This window comes from Calliphora vicina, chromosome 3 (assembly GCF_958450345.1).
Source record: "Calliphora vicina chromosome 3, idCalVici1.1, whole genome shotgun sequence".
NCBI classification, from domain to species: Eukaryota; Metazoa; Arthropoda; class Insecta; order Diptera; family Calliphoridae; genus Calliphora; species Calliphora vicina.
In genome coordinates, this window is record NC_088782.1 from 1,428,334 (window position 1) to 1,455,904 (window position 27,571).

The 27,571-nt window shown below is 28.2% G+C and overlaps 1 protein-coding gene across 1 annotated transcript; it reads left to right on the forward strand.

Annotated features, from left to right (window-relative positions):
• Positions 1-927: 927 nt before the first annotated feature.
• Positions 928-25,852, forward strand: LOC135955080 (cell death-inducing p53-target protein 1). Its single transcript, XM_065505376.1, has 3 exons — positions 928-1,163; positions 22,712-23,331; positions 24,733-25,852. The coding sequence occupies exons 2-3, from the start codon at positions 23,042-23,044 to the stop codon at positions 24,836-24,838; spliced, it is 396 nt and encodes a 131-aa protein (XP_065361448.1). The 5' UTR covers positions 928-1,163; positions 22,712-23,041; the 3' UTR covers positions 24,839-25,852.
• The last annotated feature ends 1,719 nt before the right edge of the window (positions 25,853-27,571 follow it).

Consider the following 27,571-nt stretch of genomic DNA (forward strand, 5'->3'; position numbering starts at 1 on the left):
ACATCTTAAAATTTTATAATGAAAACAAAAATTTTCCTAACTGATGTTAAATTATTTTTTTAAACGAAATGAAATAATTTCTAAGCAATCCCAAAAATTTTTTAAAGATACATAAGTGTGAGATTAGGTGATCGTAACTTTTGGAACATTTTCTTAAAATACCTGAAATTTCCCAGGAATCATGTAAAATTCATATTTATTGGAGTTCTTGTGAAATTTTTCATGCGTAGAAACCATATATTAAAAAATTGGAAAATTCTGAAATATAATTAGAAATTTCTGAAATTCAATTGGAAATTTTTGAAATACAATTGGAAATGCTGTAAACATAGAGTGCAAAAATTTCAAAGTTAAGTTTTCTGAAATCGTCCCTTTTAATAAAATTCTGGGAAGGATGTTTAATAATTAAACACCTTTTTTTAGTAATAAATAAATAAATATATCCACATTATTTATGAAAATATTTACGAAAGTTATTTAAACCATTACTGAATTTCTTTGTTTCCTTTTTATTAGGATTTGTAAATCGAACGAACCAAAAACATTTGTTTGATTAAATTATGTTTTTTTTTGTAAAATATCAACTCTGAGTTAATGGAGATAATTGATAAAAGTCTGCTAGATTTACTATTCTCCAATATTTTGTTTAGTTTTTGTATTGAAAATTTCCAAAACTAGTAAAAGGTATTAAAAACTAGCAAAGAAACGAATAAATTATAAAAAAAAAATTAAATAGTACTAAGATAAACCAACTAAACCAAATCAAATACAACACTTTAAAGAAATATTAAAACAACACTGTTATTTTCAAACAGCTGCCAACAAGTTTATACTTTCATCCCTCTCTATCATTGTTTTTTATCTCTCTTTGCACTAGACAAGACATTTAACCAAAATACTAAATACTCATCATGCAAAAAACATTCAGTTTATTATTTTCCGTCGTTCGATTTTGTATTGAAAAATTTTACAAAGCGCGTGTGTAGTTTTTATTTAATACAATAATAATAAAACGAAATTAGCACTGAGTGAAGTGAAATCATTTAAATACTTCTGTGTCAATGTCTATGTGTTTTTACATATAAAAATATAATACCGATTTGAAAAAAAAACACAAGCAAAACGAAAGTATTTCAAAGGAAATTCACAGCAAATAAGCCAAAGTAATAATAATTCAATAAAATTTAATATGAAATCATTAAATAAGTGTTAATATCACGAAAAAAGCAATAATGGAAATGAAAAATTAATACAGAGTGTTTGTAGTAAATTAAATTTATAAACAACAGGTTTTAATTAAAATTTATTCATCAAATAAGTCAGACTAAAATCGTAGCTGACTGGGTTGGGTCGTGTCAGTTATTTATTTGTTTGTCCTGTTAACGGGAGATTGTGTAAATAACAACAAGATGAAAATAATAAATAAATACACTGGGCAAAATGAATTGGCAGAAATACTCACACAACATAAAATACTACGTACCAAAGTATAACCTACGTACATAAAATGCCAAAAACAAAAATGAAGTTGCATAATATTACAATATCTAATATATTTTTACTCAATGACGTCAATTTCAGTAGTAGTTTGTTGAAAATTTTATGGAAATTATTATTTTTTCTCATTCTTAGATACACATACGCAAAGCAGTGTTATAATAAATTATTTCTTTTAAAAACGTTTATTTTGAATTGCTATTTATTCTTATGCCTGTTTTAGTAAAACGCGCCTGCGTAATTGGGTCAATTTTATGATTTAGTGTAGCATTAATATGTAGGTATAGTCATACATACATACATTTGTAGAATAAAATACGTTTTTCATTAATGACGTCATTTTGCTAAATTATGTTCTCTTTGAGATCATCATTCTTCAATAACAAAAAAAAAAACAGTTGCTATTAAACAGACACAAGCAGATGTTTAGAAGTGTTTTTTTTTTCTATACATATTTTGTTGATTTCTAGTTTTTGTTTTGTATTTCATACCTTTCTTTCTTTCTTTTATAATTTATTTTTTAGCACGACATATTCCTTATTGAAAATATGATAATACCTATAATTTTGATGTGTTAAGAAATAAAAAGTTTGTTTTAGCGATTTTTAAGCAATTTCAGTTTTATTAAAGATTTTAATAAAAATAGTCACAAGGTCTAGTAATAAAGTCTGTGTAACTCTACAACAATACAAAAACAAAAACAGGCATTTTGTTTGTGTAAAACTATACTGAACTTGTCAAAAACAGCTGACAATACCAAGCCAAACGGACATACATATCAAGGCGCATTCATCATAAGGTGGTGTCTATAATACAGCTGATTATTTTTTCTTCCGTTGTTTAGAAACTGAAGCTGTCAAATTCACTACTACAAAAGGCAGATTTTGACAGCTCCAGCCAAAATAAACAAACACTTTGACAAGCACAATCGCCTGATTAGTTGCACAGACCCAAGGCAAATTTATTTACAGACCATAAATAGGTCCTTGCATAGACGTATTTATATTATAAATCGTTTCTAATCCCGGGATTCTGAATCCAGGTCAAGCCCAAAGAATTGAGCTACTTTTTCTGGGTTAGTCTGAGAAATGTAAACAAATGACAAATGAAATGATTTTAACTTTTGATAAAATAACGTTTTTTACACATTATTACTTTAACACTTTTTATATTTTTTTAAACACTTTTAGCACACTTTCATTGTGAAAAAGTTTCTATTTTGCACAAATCAAGAAAAAAATATTTTTGGAAATTCTGACATAATTTTTTGTTATTGTAGAATTTAAACTATAGGACAGAGTTACAATTTTTGGTATTGAAAATTCATACAAACTCAAATTTAGAACATATTTATAAAACTCTGTTGCCTGTAGAAAATTTAAAAGTTACCAACACATGTGTAATTTTTTTACTCACACATGTTTAGAGTTAGGTACTTTTTTACCTGGTCTATGATCCATCCCTACTGAATCCAGCACATGTGCAGCTCTGTATGTTTTCCTCGTATACTCGAAGGTCTCTCCCGACATGCTTCAGTGAAGACGCCAGCTGTGAGAAGTCAAAGCTTGGATGACTTCTCCGATGATTTCCCAGAAGGTACTGTTTTGTCAACATAACTATGTGTTCATTTACTGTTTCATATACACCTTGTGTATATGGTGTTCCGAGGTTATCTGTATGCAGCCTGCAACAGTTCTAAAGACTGCAATGAATATTTCTCCACTGGGTATCATTCAACTAAGGTAACCGAATTGACCACTGACCAACCAATCGTCATGTAGGTGGCAAACAAAGTTTCTTTGTCCAAGTGCTTCCGGCTAGCGCTTTGAAAACCCTTGTTTCTACTTCAAAATGTTTGCGTGTTTGCAGTGGCAGGAGATGAGGTTCTCAAATATGACCCCAAAATGTTAGGATGGTTCACAGTCTCTATTGACTACGACGCCAAGATTCAGTTATCCCAATTTACGCTACCTGATTCCCCTAATCAAGCAGAAGATATTTCCCAGTCCATCGTAGAATCGTCTGTCGAGCCACTTAATCCTATGGCAATTTGGAAAGTGACAGATCACTAATTCTAGCCCTTACTGAACAGTGTTCCCACAATGGTTCCTAAACTACACATATCCTACCTTAATATGGTCCCTATCAGAGCTCTCTAACTACCATGGTGTTGATCACAGTGCCCTTAAGAGCCGTACAGAAATTCCGTGTGGTCTTCTCGCATAGGATTCATTAAATCTGACTCAAAGATTCTTAGTAAAGTACATATAAATATTAAAATATCACTCAGTTGCACAATACCAAGCAAATTAAAAATTGCCAATTGGAAACCTTACACTAGCTTACACATTACTACTTGTACAACAAACTAGTCTACTGCGGCTGCTAAAGCCATAGTGAAATGGTTATCATTTGCACTACATTTCGCCAGCGAATGACATACCTATGACATACTCATGATAAATTCACCAGTCAATAACGTTGCGAGTGGGTTACAAATTTACTGGTAGTTGCTAGGTGCTAACTACTTAATTCGACGTGGTGAAACTAGTGCATTGAACTGCTGCAGCAGCATGCTGTGCATTTATACCTACATACATATATAATGCTTGAGGAAATACTGAATTAAAAGAGAATATGTTCTGTAATTTTCTAGATATTTTCGCTAAATCGACCAAGTTAACAACACTGCCAATGTGACAAACTTTGTTTTTATTTATTTGTATTCTACTCTCATTAAAATCATTCAATTCTATTAGGTATCATTTATTATCATTTGCTCTTCATGTTTATGGTTTCATTCTTGTGTTTGTTGTTGTTGTTATTTATGTATGTTTTCTGTAGAGTTGCTATTGATTCAAGATTTAATGTATTTCGGTGGATTTTGCCATTTTTGGCATGTTGCCTTTATCAAACAACGAGTTATTATTTTTTTCTTTCAAACTTTTTTATCGTTAAAGATAAATAGGAAATCACATTTTAAACAACAATCAGTGTCATTTTATAAGGTAGAAAAATTGTTGTGGGTTGATATTTAGGAAAGTGAGCATATTTAATAAATTCTTTGAACATACTGAGCCCCAACAGCGAAAATATCTTAAGTGTAAAACACAGAGCTTTATAGGAGAAGCATTTTTTTTTTATTTTTTTTTATTTCCATTCAAAAATTGTTTTTCGGGTTCGGACCTTTGAAATGTTGGATATATCGTCACCTTAAATGCAAAAGAACATTTGAATTTCTTTAATAAAGTTATAATTTTGATCACATGAGTCTAAAAATTTGAATGAGCATGTAATTTGATAAAAAGAACCATAGTCAATTAAAAACTCGATTTTGATTTTTTGTGTAGTTATGTCCGTTTGCATTTAAGGTGACGATATGTATGTATTGTTGATTGATTGAGCATTTTTCGCTGTTATTTATATGGGACACCTTTTTGATCTATTGTGTATAGATCTTGATTTTCTCTAATCAAAAGGAATTACTAGGATTTGCAAACATATTTATCCATGGTTTGAAACATACAGTGTTTTTATTAACACATTCACACCAGTATTGACAACAAACTTAGGATTTTTACAGCAGAGTTTCCATTCTAACTGTATTTCTCTACGGATTCAACACCCTGTTTTAATGTGTTTAAGTAATGATATGTAGATTTATGGGCATTTCCATCGAAAAGTCCACGTAGACCGAAAAATTAAAAGTTAATCAATTCAAATAAAATTTCGCTCCAAATAAATTTGATATGTATATACGGTAATCATGGAGCCTTTTTAATTTTAACGAGCATAAATCTCTTAAAAATGTTGGTATCCACATAAAATTCAACAGTAATAAGCAGGGAAACCAAAATATGCAAATGCATGTTTTTTCTGGTGAGTCTAATGAGCACATGGATAAGATATTTACACGTTTCAGAACTATTTAAGAATTTTGGCATCGATTTGTTAGTGCATATTTTTGCATATTTTACCCTTAAATACCTATTTTTGCATATATTTGTTTTAAGAGCATATTTATGTCATATTTTGCGTTTTTAGAGCATATTTTACTGTTTAATAGCATATTTTGAGTTTATCAAAAACAAATTTTGTCTTACTTATTTTTCGCTGTTGTGTTACAGGTTTTTACTTCCTTTGTTTAAAATTCAAAATTGAAAAATAGATGGCTTTTCACCAAAAAAAAAAAATTTAAAAAACAGAAATTTTTTTTTTTAAATTTAAAATAACAATTCGAAAAATTTTTTATCCAAAAAATGAAAAAAACTGAAAAAAAAATTTTGTTCACCTAAAAATATTTAAATTTTTTATTTTGAAGTATAATTAGATGAAGGGTATATAAGATTCGGCACAGCCGAATATAGCTCTCTTGTTTTAATATAAAATAAGCACTATTTTAATAATAGCTCCATCTAAATATCAAATTTTAGTTCTAATTCAAACTTAACCGTTCTAAGTGTTAATCAGTTGATGTCGAAAGAATATTTTCTATGTTTAAAAATGTTTTCAGATCCAATAGACAACGATTTTTATTTGAAAATTTAAGTAAATTTTTTTCGGTTAAAAATTATGTAAAAGTTTGTTTTTTTAAGAGCATATTTTTTAAATTTTAAGAGCATATTTTAAAGTTTTTACTGCATATTTAAAGCGCCTAAAACGCTTTTTTTAGAGCATATTTCCGGTTTCCCTGGTAATAAGTTTAAAATAGCGATCGGTCCATAATTGGTCATAGCTCCCATATATTGAAATTAAAAAAAAAATGTTTCTCAGTGTATGTTGTTATATGGTCATTACTTGTTTTCTTATTTCTTACCCAAAAAATATATCAATTCAAACCGCACTTCTTCTATATGTTTTTGTTAACGTCACGCAATCGTATATTCTTCCTTATGGTAGATTTTTGCAATATTTTTTCTGAATAAAGTGGTACTGTAATTAGCAAAGTAATTAGCAAATATAAAAAAAAATCATATTATAAATTTGATTTTTTCGTTATCTTTTTTTATCATTTTGTCGTACAAATGTCACGCCATAATGGAAATGCCCATATACTATGTATTTAGTTAATAACTTTATTAAACAAATTAAATTTGATACAATTTTACAAATATGTATACATAATGTGAAAGACACAAATGCTGTTGTATTTTGTATTTCATGGAAATTATCGCTATTTATGATGAAAATTTATTAAACAAATGAATTCCACCAGACAGTCTCTGTGTCGTCTATCTGCCTCACCTATACCACCTATTTAGTTCCTTCAAATACCTACTTAATGAAATACTACTAGAAAATCGATTGGAATCTGCTAATTTTAAGTAGGAATATGAAAAATAAACAACATTAATAAAATGCATATTATGTACATTACACTACAAAAGCACTACATATACATATAAACTCCACCGGTTTCGGTTTTTTTTAACTTTTCGATTTTTTGGCAAAAATTTTGATACCATTTTTAAAAATATTGATTTATTTTATAGAAAATTATGGCATTTGACAAAAGATACAAAATAATTGCATAAATATATAGCCTTAAGAATTCAAAAATGCTAAATTTCCGAAGATTTAGTACACAAATCTTAACACATTTCCTATTAGCGTCCACAAATAAAAATAAATTTAAGGATAAATAAATATTCATATTAAATAGAAGTTTAACATAAACCGGTTAACCGGTTTTTTGAAGACAAAAAGCGAAACCGTTTAGCCGGTTTTTTTAAAAGACAATAAATAATCAAAACAGGTTTTTTCAAAAACACACTTTTTCGGTTAAACCGGAAACCGGTTTTTTAAATTTTCCGGTTTTTTGGACACTCTAATATTACCCTGTAGTTTTATAAAATTAACAGTAAATATAATAAAGTACAAATTAGAAATTTGGTAGGTTAGGGAGTTTGATTACAAGCCTCGATTGTTGCGTTTTCTGCAGCCCAGTGTTAACGCTAAAGAAGCATACCTAAACAAGAGTGTAAATGTTTTGTCAACAATGACAAATATTTTCGTAAGTTCTATCGGGCTTAAAAACACACACTTTGTTTGTAATAATGTTTATGCATACATAAAATAATTAAGAAATGTAATACAATAAATGTAAACTACATTAAAGAAGTAGTACATTTTTTGCGACAACACTCTACTAACCACAAACAATTTTATTAGGCAACACTACATATCGTCACCTAAAATGCAAAAGGGCCTATCATCACTTTTTAAAACATTACAAGAGAGACAAAAAACATAATAAAATGAAAAGTGTTGTGGTTACAATTTTGATTTTCTTTCTTTAATAAAATCGTTATTTTTAAAAATATAAAGCTAAACATTTGTGAAGACATGTGCCTTGATGCGCTTATCCAATAACATTTAAAAACTGTTACGTCCTTTTACATTTCAGGTGACGATATATGTATATATAATGATTAGGGTTTTCAGTTTAATTTTTTCAAAAAACGTGATACATTTTTGAAACTGAAAAGTGGCAGGATTTTGAAACATTTTAATTTTAATCAAAACATTTTCTTAGTTCATATAATATTTATGTAATAATTCACACTATTTTAAATTATTAATGTAAAAATTGTTGTTGTTCCAAAAGTTCTACACATGTAATTATTTGAAACTAAAAAGCGTAATTGTTTTATATGTGTGTAATGAAAAATAAGGAAACAATTCGTTTTCCTTTCAATCTACACGATAACATATTTTTATACATACAATGTATTTGTTTTCACTATCGATTTTTTTCATTCATACTTTTGCGTTCAAATACCTTTTGTACTAAATACATTGTTATTACAAAACAATATTATACACTTATTAAAAAATAAAAAAAAAAAACTATAACAAAAAGTTAAACTAAACTATTGCCAGTAATTGCATAGTTGTACAGAACCGTCAGGTTTAAACAGAAAAAAACTTTATACACTATACATTCATAAATATATAAAAATTTACTGCTCTAATAAAATATAATATGAAAACATATTTTAATACTGAATACATACAGTATAAGCTTTCAAAAGTGGACATACATATATAAATAAATTTAAATATTTACATACCAATTCAACAAAAGTTTATAAATAAAATCGTTTTTTGAACCTTTCTAAATATTTAATTTAAATTTGTTGTACATCCACCTTAAAGTAAACCGATCGACTCAGAATCACTTTCTGAGTCAATTAAACGATTTCCATACGTCGTGTGCAAAGTACAGTTCGGAATTTTTAAGATATATCGATAAGGTCGAAACCATAGAGAATTATACATAGAGACGACACACTCCAATTTGTCAAACAAAAATACAACAAATCCTATGTTTGATACAACAACAAAATACATTGACTAGCATGTATTTTGTTGTTGCAAGAGTTAGGTTTTTGACAACAGACTTAGGATTTTGACAATTACGTCTCGTCTCTATGTTACCATATAGACGAAACCTTTTGAAACTGGCTGCAATCGGTCCACTATTTCACCTCATACAAATGTCCTCCAGAAAAAGGACGTTATCGGTCATGTTCAATTTATATAGGTATCTACACAAATTTCACTCCAAACTAGTTTTATATGTATACGGAAGACATGTCACCTAATTTTGTAATGATCGGTCCATAATTAGTCATAGCTCCCAAATAAGCCCCACTTCCGAAGATCACTTTAACAAGCATGAATCTCTTAAAAATGTTGGTATCCACATAAAGTATAACAGAAATAAGTTTCATATAGACATAAATCACACGACCTAAATAGTTTAGATACCTATTTCTAAAATGGGCATGTTTTTTTCTCAAAAGAAAGCTTAGGGTTTTTCTTGAAGAGCTTTTTGGTCGCTTAGTGTAATGCGAGTTAGATATCTATCCCGATCGGAAGACATCGGTTTCAAAAGTTGTGTCACTTGAGACGAAAACCCCAATATACATATATTATTGTTTGTATACTGTTTTTTTATTGTTTTTGATGTGATCCTCCAATTTGAAAATAATTATTTTTTACTTTACAATTTACAAAAACTATAAAAAATACAATCAAGTTAAAATTGTCACGCAAATAACTTGTTGTCAATTTCAATAAATGATGCAAAACATAGTGACATTAGAATTGTTTAATAAATTTAAAAATTAATAATATCAATATCAATATGTATATCTACAACCACAAATATTTTTTTTAATAAATTCTTATCCTCTCACATAAAATGACATCATTGTTTGATAAATTCACATAAAATGACATCATTGTTCGATAAATTCATGGCGATCGGTCCACAATATCTCATAGCTCCCATATATGGCCCATTTCCATTTTTGCTCATTTCCATTACTCAGTGTAGGGTATTATATGATCTAGCTTGACCGACCACACTTTGTTACTTGTTTTATATACAAACCATAGAGAAACATAGAGCGGAAACTAGAAAAAAACTCAAACAAAAAATTTACTCAAAATAATCATACATACGAGTGTTGTTTTTGTTTTCACATATTTTTTTCTACTAATACATTCTCACCACTTAGGTTTCTGACAACTGAGTTAGGTCTTTGACAGGAGAGTTTCCGCTCTATGTCTATTCTCTATGATACAAACTATATACATTCCCACGACAGTCGGTTCTACGCACCGAAATGACCCGAGTTCACTCGACCAAGGGCTGTCAACTGCTGCTACAACAACAACTTGTTTTATAATATGTATGTATGTATGTATATTCATTGCCAGCAATTGGAGTTATATTTTAGAAATATACCCTCAAATGTTTCTATTAATTGTCGAAAATATATTATGTTATATTACATACATTGCTCATGTTCTTTATTTTAAAATGTAAACTGTCGAACAAATAAAAGTTTTGGTGTTAAAAATTCGATACTAATGTTATTTATTATTGTAAAAATTTGTTTACAACTAACCCCCTGTCTATGTTTGACAAATATTTATCATAACAATTGTTTGTTTTCAAGACAAAGTTGTCTGAGCAAAAGCATTAACAATACCTGATAATTTTGTATCCTGACAACCATTTTGACGTTTATCAAGACACAAATTTATCAAGTATAGACATAGGGTAATGCGCCCAGACTAAAAATATTGTTATGCATGTTATGGTTACCGCAATCATGTAAACAAATCTAAAACTGTTGAAATTGTTACAGTAAACATGTACAACCATATTTTTTTCTCTGCGTGTGTATTGAAAATATAACTTCCAACTTGTGACATTTGCAATACCTTTGTATGTCCATTACCCCCTGTCTATACCTGTTAAATTTTTATCATGATGAACGTCAAAATGGTTGTCAAGATAAAATATTATCAGGTATAGTCCCCATTTATTAGTATTATTGCTTCGTTATGACAAAATTGTTAGTGCTTTTGCTTTGTCTTGACAACAAACGGCATTAATTGTTATGATAAATATTTGTCAAGTATAAACAGTGGGTTAGAGTGGGTCAATTTGTATGGATGAAAAAAATGCACCAAGCGGTTATCAAAATCGTAATTTACGACGAATTCTAAGAACGTTTGCCGAAGAAACCATGAGTTAACGAAAACTTTCGCTTAATTCAGCTCAATCGTAAAGATCAATTTCCAATTGTACCAAATTACAATTGGATTAAGTTTGGGTGTCTCGGCGTTTTGATGTATCATTTCAAATTTTGAAGTTTCACTTACGGCGTTATTATTAGTCTGATAATTTCCAACTGATTCATAAAAACAATTATTATAAAATTAAATCAATGAATCTTTAGTGGCTGACTTCGATTCACAATTACAATTATGAGTTTTCTGTATAGATATAATTTGCAGCTGATTCAGAAAAAACTGTTCTAAAGTTAAACTAATGAATTTTAGCGACAGACTTTGATTAATACTTAGAATTAAGAGTTTTTCAAAATAAGGGTAATCGTGTTTAAAAACTCGTATGTGTTGCCTCACCAAGATAACCTAACCTTTGTAATTTTCCAAGTACATACATACATACTATAAATTTTATAGTATAAAATGATAATTTTATTTTAATCATAAGTAAAAACCGGCGACACGTTTTATTTTCCAACTATACACAAATTTATCAAATAGAACTTGTAATTCCTGTTTCTAAATTCATGCACATTACTCGAGTATATTTAAATACTTTTTAGAATTTGTATAACAAATACAAATAAGTACTAAAATCTGTTTATTTAATTAAACTTTAGGAAACAAAGAATTAAATTAAGATACTTATTTACATACAAACATTTTTATTAGACTTTTAATCTTATAATTCATAGAATAAAGCACAATAAAATTCCCATCAAAATGATAAGAAACAGTAGAATAAAATCTTAATATTTGCAGGTATTTTGTTGTTGCAGTCGTGTGAGTAATTCTATTTATTTGTTGTCATTTAATTTGACATTTTTGTTTATTGTTTGCTATTTAATTGATGTAAAATAAAACATACTCTTCTCATCCATCAACATAATTTCTCAAGGCTTTTCACAAATATTGTTCTAGAATCTCTTTAGCATTAATTATGAGAATGTATTAATGTAATAAATACAAAAAAAGAGTAATATTCCTTCCGACCCTTCTAAGTGGTTGCATTCTATTTGTAATTTGTGGCAGGGATGGAAAATAGTGATTTTTAAATACTAGTTATTGATCATAAATTGAAAATAGTACTTTTTTACACTTAAATTTAGCCCTTTTTCGAATTGTTTTTTAATTTTTTGAAAAAAAAATTTTTCGAATTGTTTTTTTAAATTTAAAATTTTGTATTTTAATTTTTTTTTAATATTTAGCGAAAAAAAATGTTTGGGTCAAAAATCGTGGTTGTCCTGGTTTCCTTATATCTCAGCCATTTGTGGACCGATTTTCTCGATTTTAAATAGCAACCGAGCCGGAAGAATTCCGGAGATATTGATGTATGAATCGTGTATGTAAGTTATTTTGGGGATTCGGAAGTTGATTTCAACAGACAGACAGACAGACAGACATGGCTTAATCGACTCCCCTATCTATAAGGATCCAGAATATATATACTTTATAGGGTCGGAAAATTATATTGTGAAAATTACAAACGGAATGACAAACTTATATATACCTTTCTCACGAAGGTGAAGGGTATAAAAACAAGGCGATAAATAATCAAAATTAATTCAGAGGTATTAACAAAATTCGTAAAATTGTTTTTATAATGAGGTTTTTAGAGGTCAAATGTTTCAGTACTTTTTTCACATCTGCTTTGCACATTGTATTTAGTACTTTATTATATCGTTTCTCTCTCTCATCATGTTTGTCTTAATTTAAATGCTCATCATTTGAATTTTTATTTATTAATTATCATAGAATGATGTCATTTTAAGTGAGATGATAAGAATTTATTAAAAAAAAATCTTTGTGGTTGTAGGTATATTGTTATTATTAATTTTTAAATTTATTAAACAATTCTAATGTCGCTGTGTTTTGCATCATTTATTGAAATTGACATCAAGTTACTTGCGTGACACTATTAACTTGATTGTTGTACTGTATTTTTTATAGTTATTGTGTAAATTGTAAAGTAAAAATAATAATAATTTAAAAATTAAATACTACTATTTTAATAAAACAATTTTCAAATAACTCGTGTTTTTGTTGTAAGTTCAGATTTTCGTTTATTTCGATTAATGGTCCGATCATATATAATAATTGGCCAAACAAAATCTCGACCTGTAGGTTATCGATATGTAGGCTATGCGTTAAATAATAGTGTTATAGTGTCGGTTAAAATTATTTTTGTGTGAAAACTGTCAGTATAACTATTATTTTAATGGGGGTTAAAATAATTAATTTAAACAGAGTTTCAGCACGGTCAAATATATCGTCATCTAAAATGCAAAATAACGTAACATCACTTTTCATAAGTTTATAGGAGAAGCAAAAAACGATATAAAATGAAAACTACTTGAGATATTGAAACAAAATTTTCAAATTTGAATTACAATGACTCTAGAAATATATTTTATGAAAAAAAATATTTTTTTCAAAGCACACTTTAAGATGTGGCTTACGTTTTTTTGAATTGTTATTTTCGTAATCAATAATAAAATCAATTTCGAATTTTTTGATGATACGTTGTTTTGCATTTTAGGTGACGATATGTAGGTCTCTGTTTTTGTTTTTATATTAATAAAATTATAATTATATAAATAAATGGAATTTTCTGTAATATTTACGTAAACAAAAAAAGGTTTTGTTTAAAATTTTACATTCTGTAAATATTTATAATTTTTTGAAATGTGTATTTTAAATGTATTAATAGCAATTGAGATAGTTACACAATATGAACATTTTTTGCTATAACTTTAATTACACATTTTTAAATAATTAACAACAATAACAAAAAACCCAGAACGCTATATTAAGTATACCAAGTTGTAATTCAATTAAATTTCAATCTTTTGCAAACACACACAGAGATTCAAATAAAATTGAATAAAAAAAAGCCTTGAGTTCCATAAACCATAAGAGATGTGTGTACAAAAAAGTCAAAGTTTTTTAAACTGGTACCATTCGATGAGAATTTTTTTCTATTTTCCTTTTGAAATCTACACAAAAAATCATTCAGATACACATATACTCGTATGTACTATGTATGTACAGTGGTGGCCAGGAATTTAAGACAAAAATTGTTTGCTAAATTCCACGTGATTGTCAATTATGTTTTCAAATATTTCCACAAATATGTATGCATGAGGACTGTTTTAACACACAAGTGTGTTTTATTCGACTGTGTCAATTCATACATATTCACCACGAACATATTTTCTACAACTTGACCAAAAAATTTTTTTTAAATAAACATATTTTCTCACATTTATATCATTATATTTTTATTATTATAAAACATTCGGACCAAATTTCGTATTTTTAGTTCCATTAGTTTTGGTCATATCATGTTATTAACAGCGGATGTTCGCTGAGGTGGGTCAACGTATTTCCACATATCTTTGTCCATATATGTTTTAACGATTTTTCCAAACATTTTTCAGAAACTAGAAACATTAATAATAAATTTCATACCCTTAGAGGTCCTTTTATTTTGGCTCTATCGCACTTAAAATTCAGTTGATGAAAAAAATCAAATATTTGTCTTAAATTGGTGGCCACCACTGTATGTAGATGTAGTATGTAAAAGTGGACTACGTTAAATGTTTTCGAATGAGTCATCATGTGAATGTGTTGAATGTACTCGTCTCGTAGCATCCATCAGATGGCCGCAGTTGGAAAATAAATAAATAAATAAATAGATATATATTGATACATATAGATTGAGATTCATAGATACTGGTCGTCGTATTCGTATGAATACTGAGATACAAATTTAATTTTTATGCGAAATTCTATTTTTATGTGGTCAACAACGACGCGTCCAACATGTTTATTTTTGTTTTTTAGCTGTGAGATTTGTTTGTTCTTGTTTTTCGGCCAATACAAAACTGAAATATGAAATATGTTCGTTTAGTTTGTTTATACCTATGAAAAAATAAATAAATAAAGTGTAATTTTTGAAACAAATTCGATTTGAAGTGTTCTTCGGTTATTTACCATTAGAAATATATGTATGTATTTGTATATAAACAAATATTTATTAAACTAATAATAAAGTTTATAAGATTACTTTTACTAATTTAAAATCTCAAGTTTTATATCTGGACCTTGAGCAAAAAAATAAAAATATGGCTCATTTTGGAAAAAATTAGATTTTGCAAAAAAAAAAGTCGAAAATTGTATGTCTTGAGTTACAAAATATTTATTTTGATAGATATCCCACTCGCATCCCACTAAGCGAATAGGTAATAAGTTACATGAATGAGAAAAAACACCTACTTGGCCAAAATGTAAAATTTTTACCCACTCTAACTCAGAGAGAGTTCTCCACCGATCTTGTTGAAATTACAATCCAATAGAACTTACTACTTGGTGCAAATTTCATTCCGATCGGAAGACATCGATTTCAAAAGTTGACACTTGACATGAAATCCGCCATATTTATTTTTAATCACAACCTATACACAGATATTATTTAACAATATTATGGTCACTGTAATTATTTTAACATATTATGTGTGCCCATAATATTGCTAAAAAAAAACTTGTAAAATAGCTGAAATTGTTACGGTAAACATGTACATACTATATTTGAGTAGCGAAATTCTTTCGTGCACCTAAATTCATTTATTAAAAAAAATGCTAATGTATTGAAATTTTAAGTTTTATTTGTACTCTTAATTTTTTTTTAATTCTAATTAATTGCAAGTGGTACTCTAAATTATTACATATCAGGGTCATTTCAGGATTTTTTTGCATGACTGTGACATCATATTTCCAAGTAATTATAAGCATACACTATCACACAGTGTATGTGTATAATTACTTGGAAATATTGAAATAGTATAACTATTCGTGCGATTGCACGAGCCAACAAAATAAACCAAAATGAGTGGCTTTTTTTACATCCTTAAGCATGCAGGAGAAATGAATTTCAATTTCAAATATTTATGATTTCGTTTAGATTTAACTATACTCCAAATCAGAGAAGAATTTCTGAATTAGCGTATGAAGAACGTAATATACTCCCAGAATTGTTTAACTCAGAAAGTATAAAAGTAGCTTCAGTACCTTATTTTGTAAAACGAAATTACAAACATCCTTACGTTTCAAAACTTTTCGCAAATTTATATACACACAAGGAAAAAACATGGTTGTGGTGACCATAATCGAACACCGTAATATAATATATATTATATTATGATTCCACCTCAATCATAATATGTTTATCTCAAAATATAGTAGCTGATTTGATCATATTATGATTGAGACTACCCATATTAAGATTCCAGCTTAACCATGACATATATTATGAATGTAATCACATGACCATATTATGGAGTTTTTGTGATCATGACATGATTATAACAATAACAATAACAATATTTTTTTTATATTTATTAGTTGTAGTTAAAATTTTCACAAATTTTCATCGTTCCATATCCATCATATTTCCAACCATATAGCGACAATCATGTAATTATAAAATATAAACCAAAATACAGCTGTAGAAAATAAGTTATTATGTATTGAAATAAAATGTATTGTACATTTATGATTGCAGAGAACATAGCAAAGTTGCAGCAACCATGTCGTAACCAACAAGTCATTCCGAAAAGTCATTCGAATAAAAATTATCCGAATAATCGAGAAAAAAATATATTTTTTATTCGAATGAATACCATTTTTCTATTAGAATAAAAATTATTCGATGAATAATTGTCGATTAATCGAACTTATTTTCAACTTAAAAAAAATATTTTTTATAAACTAACATTTGGACAAATGGACAAAGTCCATTTACATTTTAAATTTTAGCTCATTCGGATCATACTTGGATTTTTGGCGATTTTTTTTTAAAATGTGAGATCCGAGGTGGCGTATAATTTTGCTAATTAAGCGTAAAGATCTTTATTTACAACTTTTCTATATTTAATACTTAAATGTCCTTTTTAAAAGGACTTTGTTTGATTTTCTCTAAAAAGGGTCAAATTGACCCGTAAAGAGAGGAGATAGAGGGTTAAGATCTTCCACAAAAATGATTCCCATAAAATTCCACAATATAACTCTAACAATAAGAATTCTCTCAAACATTAACTTACAACATTTTTTTCATTTAGTTAATGCTCCCTTCGATCAAAAAATTAAAACTTTCACCCACTTTAAAAAAAATTGACTATAACTTTATTCTACAAAAATGATGAAAAATTAATGTCCTTTCAGAATTATACGATCGCTATTCTGTTCCAAAAATGCTGTTGGACAGTGTTATTAAAATTTCATGCCATTAGTCATTGTCAGTTAAGAGAAAAATTATCGAAAAATTACATGTTTTAGAAATACTTTGTCAAATTATTTGAATAATATTTTTTACTCGTTATTCGTTCGAATAATCGAGAAAAGTTTAAAAATGAATCGTTCACTCGAATAATAAAAAAATTTTAAACTTTTTTTCATTTAAAATAGAACTCGAATAATTGAGAACCCCATAAGGTATGTATCAAGGTTGGCTACCGATTCGAAACGGTTATGCTATTTCGATACCGGTAACTATAACGGAATTTTAAACAGTATTTTAATGATATCGATATCTTCGGTCTGACCTAAATTATTAATAAAGTGTACAAAAATATAAAATTAGTTGACAATAGTGATATTGTATTACATTTTAACTGTAGATTTCAATAAACTCAGGGAATACAAATTTATTTTATTTTAGAGGTAACAATATTTTCATTTATATTGGAAACCATTTTTTAGCGGTGACAGTAATCGAACTGAAATAATATTTTTGTGGTAACGGTATCTTAGCGATAATGATGGTGTGCAGTATACATTTTTAAATATTTAAGGAATAAATTTGGAATTATTTATCAAAATGTTACAAGTTTTATGAGATATCTAACACAGTTCAGGTTTATTCATTTTAAAATGTTCTAAATACATTCATACATACTATTTAAATTGGTGCAATAGTTGTTTAAATTCATTCGTTAAAGTTTAAAGTAGGTAAAGTAGAAAAAAACACAAAAATCAATTCAAATGGTCGCATAAAACAAATTTACTTGTCTCTGGTTTTTGCTGTTGTGTGTTTGTGAAATGTTTTCAGTATTCCTTAACATCTTTTATTTAGTACATTTTACAATTTCAAAAGTACACATTTAACTTTCTCTTAAAACAAAACGATAACATAAAATCCAACAACTACAGCAGCACTCAGTCAGTACAACTTATAAGAGGGTGTCATTGTCATGCAGATGTCGCAAAAAGTAGTACGTACACTCACACTTACATAAATAAATGCGTCAATAGTATATATGTATGTAAGTACCTTAGGGTGGCCCGTTTCTCACAAAATCTCTGAGCTGGATCCAACGATAAAAATTTTCTTTTTTAAGGTGTTATTGATTTTTTTTCATATTTCTCTCAAAGGAAATGTATGAAATATTGATACATATTGAGATATGACATATCTAAAATTTTCAAATATATTTTTGAAAAAATTTTAAGTTTTTTAAATTTTTACACCAAAATGTCTAATAGCAATACCGATGCAACTTTCTGAAATACAATTGGATAATTCTGAAATACAAATGGAAAACTTCTGGAATGAAAACTTCTGAAATATAATTCGATTATTCTGAAATATAATTGAAAATATCTGAAATATATGTAATTGGAAATTTAATTGGAAATGCTGTAGTTAAAATTTTATTTGAATTTTTCGAAACCTATTTCCTTATTTCGCTTATTTCGATATCTATATTGTGATTGTCTTGAACATACAGTTAACATCAGATCAGGAAAAAATATGTTTCAATAAATTCAAATAAAATTAGATCAAATTATATTAGGTTTATGGTGTATTCATCTGAACTATTTATTTTAAATAATTCTATATCAAAATTTAAAAAACTTAAAATTTTTGTAAACAATTTCAAAAATTCCAATATTGATTGAATTTACACGAAAATTTCCAATACAGTGTTGAATGGACCTCTCAATATTTCATATGCTTCCCTTGCGGAACTGACTCTTTTTTACAAGAATAATCTTTTCAAAGATTAATTTTAGTTTAGGAACTTTGACTATTTATTTTTCCTCCATATAAGCGGGTCCACCCAGAAGTACCCATTTATTGATAGTCACTGTAAGGTCCTTGTGATTTAATAAGTTGTTTCATTAATTAATTAAATAGTTACTTGGCTAACTCAAGGTAATGCAGGCAGTGATCAATTTAGCTAATAAAAGCCGTACTTATAATGTATTTACATGAAGTTTTTAACAAAGTATTCAAATATACATACAAGCAAATATAATAATATCAAAATATCAACTCGATCTCCCCACAATGACAGGATCATTCGTCAGTCAAAGGTAATGCATTCTTAGCAGGCTTATGACTTCATAAACTTAAAATTAATTATCTTAATTGTGGGATTTGTATCTATGTATGTATTTAGTTGAGATAGTGTTGGTATGAATTTAAAATTTTTACATCATGTTGTTTTTTTGTTGATAAAAAAGAAAAGAAGCAAAATGTTTGCATAAAACTAAATGACTTTTACTTGTTTGGCGTCATAGTAAAATATATTTTATAACATTGTACTCATGTAATTTTTCAAAACTTTATTTTCTGCAAGTATATTACTGTTGTTAGGAAACCACGTACATAGTTGTTTCTTTATATACTTTGTGTTTAAAAAAAATCAAACTGAACTGAGAGTAGAAACAAAATAATGGAGACAAGACTTGATACTTCCGTTTTGTATTTTTTTTTTTTTCATTTGAAGTTTTCTATTACATTTGTATGCTATGTTGGTGTGAGTCTGTAGAACGAGAAGGCATTCCAACCTACAGTTAAACTAGAATTACAATTTCAGTCTTTATTTTTCAGTTTATTTTAATGCCAAAAAGGTTTTAAATCAAACACCGCCCATACATAATTTTGCCACCTTAAATTTGTTTAAGTTTTTTTGCGTTAAAATGCAACTACATAACGTTTTAGAGATATTAAACAAGCTAAATTCATTCTTACCTACATATGTACAATATATTAGGGTGGCCCCGTTTGTATGAAGGAAACATAAGGTATCTGTTCCCAACTAAAATGAATGTTTTGTTTGTTTGACGGTACCATTTCTCAATATTTTTGTAATGGCGTCAGTATATGGTGAGCTTGATAAAATGATAATAAGGTGATTTTTTCTGGTTTTGATGTTTTCTGAAAGGAAAGGAAATTTTGATATCATGTAAACGGGATTTGAAGGACTCATTTGAAAGACCATATCAGACAATTTCGAATAAGTTCATAAATATTCTAAATTTTATAATTTTTCGCAAAATATTTATTTAATTGCAATTAAAATCGATCATTAGTTTAAAATTTGTAACAACTCTTTATTTATTTAAATTAACACAAAAATGACTATTTATTATTATTATGTCCTGTGGTTCCTATAAGGAACAAAGGGCCACCTGTGGTTTCTGTAATCGTTGATGTTTAGGATGGGTGACTGATTGGGACTCCGCATCCGATCCCAGTGTTGGGGCTGCCAACAGCCTCTGGGCAGGCTAGCCGCCATGCGACTAATTTTGCACGCTGAGTTTCAGTGACACCTACTTACCTGAGACGCACCGGTGTTAAAATGACATTCAGGTTACTCAGCAAATCAAACGCCTTCTCACTCTAGCTGTCGTCAGATTGGGTAACCTGGGCGACATTACCAGGGAACACTTGCAGGTTTAACAGTTAATGTTGTTAGCAATGTGCTGATAAGTAAAAGTATCCACACGCAGAGAAAAAACATGGTTGTGGTAACCATAAACTAAGAGCAACATATTATGATCAGATTTTTTCTTGTAGTCCAAAACATATTATGATCATTATTAGTATCATAAAATATCATAATATGTTCTGAAATAATCAAATTATGATAAAAATCAATCATAATATGTTTTGAAATAATCATATTATGATAAAAAACAATCATAATATGACCCAGAGTCATCATATTTATGACCCAGTTAAATCATATTATGATCCAAAATAATCATATTATTATTAAAATTTATTTTTGGAAATACAAAATTTTAATAGGATTTAGTTTTAAAGTACTAAATTCACAATTAAAATATTATTGATAAAATCAAATTTATTGTTATTCGCTCTAGGAAAGTTAAAGATAATATACAAATAAAACTATAGAGCGAATGGGAATTACAGACACTCAAAATTTACTTGTAAAAACAACACAGCTTAGACAAACACCAACACTCACAAATGGTGGGAAAACAGACTATTAAAAGTAAACATATTTTGTTTGCATCTTAAACATATTATGACTACGCGTATATAAACTTAACATTTAATGGTTGTATATAAAAATAATATGTTTACCTAATTATCATTATTTAGTTGTTCGAAAACCATATTCATATTTATAATTGCGATGAAAATATAAACGTTTACAGTAACTATAATATTGTTGAAATTAAATTAAAACAACAATTATATGTTTACGACAACAATATATTGTTACAGAGAACATAGTATAGTTGTCGTAACCATGTCCAACCATGTTTTTTCTCTGCGTGCACTTATGACAATATATACAAAAGATGGTGGATGTTGAAACCATACGTTAAATTCCAATTGATAGTGCAATTTCGTAAAAATACATAAAACTTAAAATTTGTCCGAAAAATTACAATAGTTTGAATATTTTTAAACGTATTCGAAAATGTCTGATGCGACAAAATTGAATATGTTTCCTTTGTGTCCTTTGATCCAGCTGACAAATACTGACGCCACCAAAGAACAAAATAAGTTCCATTTAAAATAAATTTATTTGTTAAGGGCAGGTTTAATATAGACACTCGTATATTGCTGTATTTGCAATTACACCCACTATTCACATTCATATTTATAATTTGCGGAGATTTTTAGTCAATTTGAAATTACATATTTAGATGATGATATTCAAGTGGTTTTGCAAATAGAACGTACATACTTACTAGTAAATGCAAAGATCGACATTTTATTCTTTACAAATTTCAAACAAATAAATGGAAATTGGTTTCATTCCAAAACTGATTCGTTCAGTGCAATTGTTTTTCAGTTACGTCAAATATATCACAACACAAGCACTCAAGTAGAATCAATATGATTCCCTATTAATAAGGCCACACTAGCCATGAGATGGATGAAACCCCAAATCAAGTCCAGATATAGTGAAAGAAGTACTAGATCCAAATTGTAGCATTCAGGCATCCAATTAGAGCAATGAAAAAAACACAAACATATTTTTGAATTTCCGTAAGGTATGTCAATTGGTGACATTAGCTACCGAGCTAATCGAAACTGCGGTTTTAATTTGATTCTACTCTATATGACCATGTTATTTATATACATATTTTTCTCTATGTCCATTTATAAATACATATTCTTTTTAATGTTAAGGTTCAAATTAAAAACTAGAGATAAATCCTGATGATATTTCCATAAATAAAATGTACCTACAATACAGACATTCATTTCCATTAATATTTCATATATTTCATTCAAAGATAAAAAAAACACACATTTTCATTAATTTCTCTCTTTTTTCCCATTTATTTGCAGGCACAAAGTGAAAAGACTATAAAATAAAAATAATATTGCATTTACTGAAAAGTAAAATTGCGTACCAGGACTATTCCCTTGACCACCCAACAGACATACACACATTCAGCGCAACAATTGTATATACTAAGTAATACAACAACAATATATTCCATACGCAACGTTGCACAAACTTCACATAGATTTAAATAAAAAATAAAAACCTATAAAAACCACAATAGCTGCAACATAAAACAGACTCACTCGTACGCACAAGAAGGAATACAACGAGAGCCGGCGTTTAAAGAATTCAACAGAATAGAAATAAATTTAAAAAAGCCTTAAAGCACAATGAGTAAAGCAACACCACCACAATACACTTATGTGCCACCACCCTCAGCTCCACCATCCTACCAAGAAGCAGTTGGTGGCGTTAAACCGGTGGGTCCGTTTACACCCGTCGCTGCACCCACACATGCTGCTGCTACCACAAATGCCCATATTGTTACCACGGTTGTGCCAATTGGACGTACGGCTACACATATGATTTGTCCATCGTGTCATGCTGAAATCGAAACGACAACACGTACTGAACCTGGAATGATTGCATACTTATCGGGTTTTGTAATTGCATTATTAGGGTAAGTTGAAATAGAATGGATGACACATTGGTGTGCCCCTATATTATATGAAGGAAAATAACTTCAAGCTACTGGCCGTAATCACCCTTAGGTCCAGTTTAGAGTTTAACATGCATATATAAAATAATATTTTTAGAAATAAATTTTGTCAACTATTATGAAAGATATACAAGATAATCCAAATATGAAACTTAAATATATTTTAAAATATAATTAACACGAAGACTGTTTAGGTGCTAACTAATAGTTATACTGTCGTTTAAAATTATTTTTGTTTTTGAAAACTATACTAGTTAACACATAACCAGACTTCGTGTTACTGGGGGTTAGTGAAATAAACAGGATTTTTTATTATCATATTTGCTTAATAACAAAAATTCATTCCATATCTGTCTGACAACCAGTATTCTAATTACATATGGGCAATTCCATATCATCGTACGTTACATTTGTAAAAAAAGATTTTGCAAAAATAAGGGTATCTGAAAAATAATTTGGTCTTTATGTTCCATTCAGAAGGTACTATATTTTAAAATAATACGAAGTTCTTTCGAAACATTGTTGTCCAAAATATCGAGCGAAATAAGGGTATATCGTACGTGACATAAAACGGAAGTCATTTTGAGGCACACGTAGAAATATTCGAATCGAGAGAGGCGTTATGTTTTCTTTTAATTTCTTACACTAACGAAATATTTTTCCTTCACAATCGGCCATATTTAAATAAAAACAGTCTTTGGATGATTTTATAATAAATAAAATTTAATATCGTACGTGACAGATTTTTCTCTTATAATAAAACAATATACATATATTCTAAAAATATACATACATATGTATACAAAAACTAAAAAAATTAATAGAAAATATACATTCGGTTTCAATAAACAATTTTATAATAGCAAATAAACAATCAGAGTCAAATTCATTTCAATAATTGGGAGCTTAGTTTTAACCGCAATTTTAGTATAAAATATGCAAATTAAATTAAATAAAGTCAGTTTAAACTCTAATTTTTGCCCTTAAAATGTTGTAATAAGCTCTAAATACTTACAGATAGTAATATTCTAGTGTTTTCTCCTATTCAAATCATCTTGAAAAAAAGTTTCAAGGGTTTTTAGGTTTTCAGTCGTGGAATTGCCCATATGTCCTTTTGCAATCGGAACAGTTGCTTAAAAGACACAGATTTGACAGAATTAATTTAAGTTTTTGCTCCAATTGTAATGTTATTTTTAGTATTTTCATTCTTAATAAATATGTACATACCTCAAAAGTTTGATGTCCTGAATTGTTTCCAATATTTTTCCCAAATCTAGACGATCTAAAACCATGAACCATTAATAAAAACCTTGTAAACTAGTGTAATTAAACCTTTCTAATGTTATTTTCTTTCTATTGCAGATGTTGGTTGGGTTGCTGTCTGATTCCCTGTTGCATTGATGACTGCATGGATGTTCATCATACATGCCCCAATTGCAAGGCATACTTGGGACGTTTTCGACGATAAATACTCTACAACTCTACTGGGCCATCGAATATTAAAACATACACAAACACCGCCACACACACACACACATATATACAAAAACTTAGACTACGCTTAGAATGTTTAAATAAAAAATTCAAAACATATGGCTTCGAAAAACAGAATGGAATTAAAATTTTAAATACAACTGTCTAAACAACTTTTAAAGTCGTTTATTTTCAATTAATTACGAAATAAAATTAATATATTAAAAATATCTTAATAAAAAAACAAAATTTTTTAATAAATATAAAAGTCTTTGAAGAGATTTTGCGAAAAATATTAGTTTTGCCTAAAGTTTGCTTTTCTGAAATAATTTTTCTTTTGATAACCTTAAAATTGCTCAAAATTTTCTTTTTTGAAATAATTTCTTAATTTGTTTGTTAACTATTTATTAATAATATTTAAATACATACTTTAATTTATTTGTTTAAATACCTTTAGAAACTTTTCAAAATGATTTTTTTAATCTATAATATACAAAACATAATAATAAAACATCACAATTGCCACCAGTTTATGAATTCCAAACGAAAAAATCGTCTGATTTCTCAACCCATTTGAAATTTGTAAACACGTTCTTATAATGCATATTACCTAAAACTATGCTACAATATTTTAAAGCACACATAGCAAGCACACTCTCCCACAAACACCACATTACTGTTCTGCTTTATTTAGCGTAATCCAATTTAAAAATGTGTGAAAATATTCACAATTTTATGTATTTTTTGTTATTATTATTTTAAATGCTTGCGGTTAAAATACATAGTTATAAATAATTTACAATTTACTATAATTAAATATGTATAGCTTTCTTTTTTATTTGAGCTCCTTTTTTATTATTATTATTATTATTATTATTATACAATGTAATATTATCAATTAATATAAATCGAATATTACAGACATACATAGATGCATACAAATGTAATACTAAAATAAAAACTCTATACTATGAAATAATTTCGTAAATAAATGTAAAATTTTTATGTATTTTTTTTAAGTTCTTTTCTATTTTTGCATTGTAATGAATACGATTTGTATTGAAATTTATTACACACTTTTATTTGTGGTTTGTATGTTTTGAAAGATCAAAAACTAGGGATATCAATTACGTTTTTGTTAAATTTTTTATAAATACGATATAAGTTTATGCTAATTCAAAAACGAAAAGGAAATTTTTTAAATTGTTTGTAACGTTTTGTATTTTTTTTCTATTCTAAATATTTCCACTTCATGTTTGATTATCCATTTACTATTTCCAATTATTTACATATAATAAAACTATGAAGTAACCAAAAAAGATTGAAAGTTTTTGAAAATGTTTATGGTTTAAAACATGTATAGTAGGGATGCCAAACGGGACTGGGTTTTACAAATCCCGGGATTCGGGATTTTAGAAATGTAAATCCCGGGACCCGGGATTTTTCGGGATCCCGGGATTTTTCGGGATTTCGGGATTTTTCGGGACTTCGGGATTTTAGTTAAACGTCAAAAACATCAAATTCAACAATAAAAACTATTATTTCATTAATATATTTAAGTAAAAACATAACAAATCAAAAACTAATGCGTTAAATTAAAATAAAATGGTCCATGATTTCCCCTAGCTCCATACAATTGTCCCCCGGAGTACTGTTTGAGCAGTCATAAATATCTTGATTATGCGGCAATCCTTATAAAATTTTGCACAAAATAAGTTGTAAGTACTCTGAAATTATACTGTAAAGTACTGCGGAAATCGGACTACATTTGCCCCTAGACCCCTTTAGAAAATAACTTGAACATAAATTTCGTAAAAGTGTAAATTGTGTAAAAGCCTGTTAATGCAAGGGAGACGTGCTGCTCTCCGATTCAAATGAAAAAATCTGGCTGCGTTTGGATTTGAAGCGAGATTAGTGTTATAAAAAATATGCTGAATTTAGTATTTTGGGTGCTTCAAAAATCTTCCTAAAATATCAAAAATCTCAATATTTCGGGATTTGTTAATCCCGAAAAATCCCGGGATTCTTTTTCACAAATCCCGGGATTCGGGAAATCCCGATCCCGAAAAATCCCGGGATTTTCGGGATCGGGATTTCGGGATTGGCATCCCTAATGTATAGCATTTGTCTGCAGCTTTTTAGAAAATCGTAAATTTTTCACTGTTGGATATTTATAGCAGTAAAATTTGGTACCAAATTAAAGTATAAAACTTTCGTGTATAAAATCCCTTTGTGCATATTTGAAATTGTACTGTATTTTTACGAAAAACGTATTTTTTAATTATGTAGTCTAAAGAGGACAAATAAATGTTCTTGAAAAATAAAAATAATTCATCAATAAATAAAATCTCGATTTTTTTCGAAATTTAAAATAATAAAAATTAAACTGTTCAAAGGACTATAAATGGCACAGTTTACACAGATAAGAATCAGCTGGTTCCTGAATATGGCAATAGAAAACAAACAAAAGAAAATCTCAAAATGGTTGTGGTTTGGAAAGAGGTACAAATATATATCACAACCGTTGCCTATTGAAAAGTAAATTTTTTTTCACTCGCTTTGTAACCACAACCATTGATAAGTGGTTGTAGATTCTACAATTTAGAACGTCAAAATAACCATACGGTTGGATATTACTTTTTTGAGAACTGTCATTTGTTCATATCTGTAATAATCTGTGATAAATGGTATGTTCTCTTTGGTCGAATTGATGATACGGGTATACTCG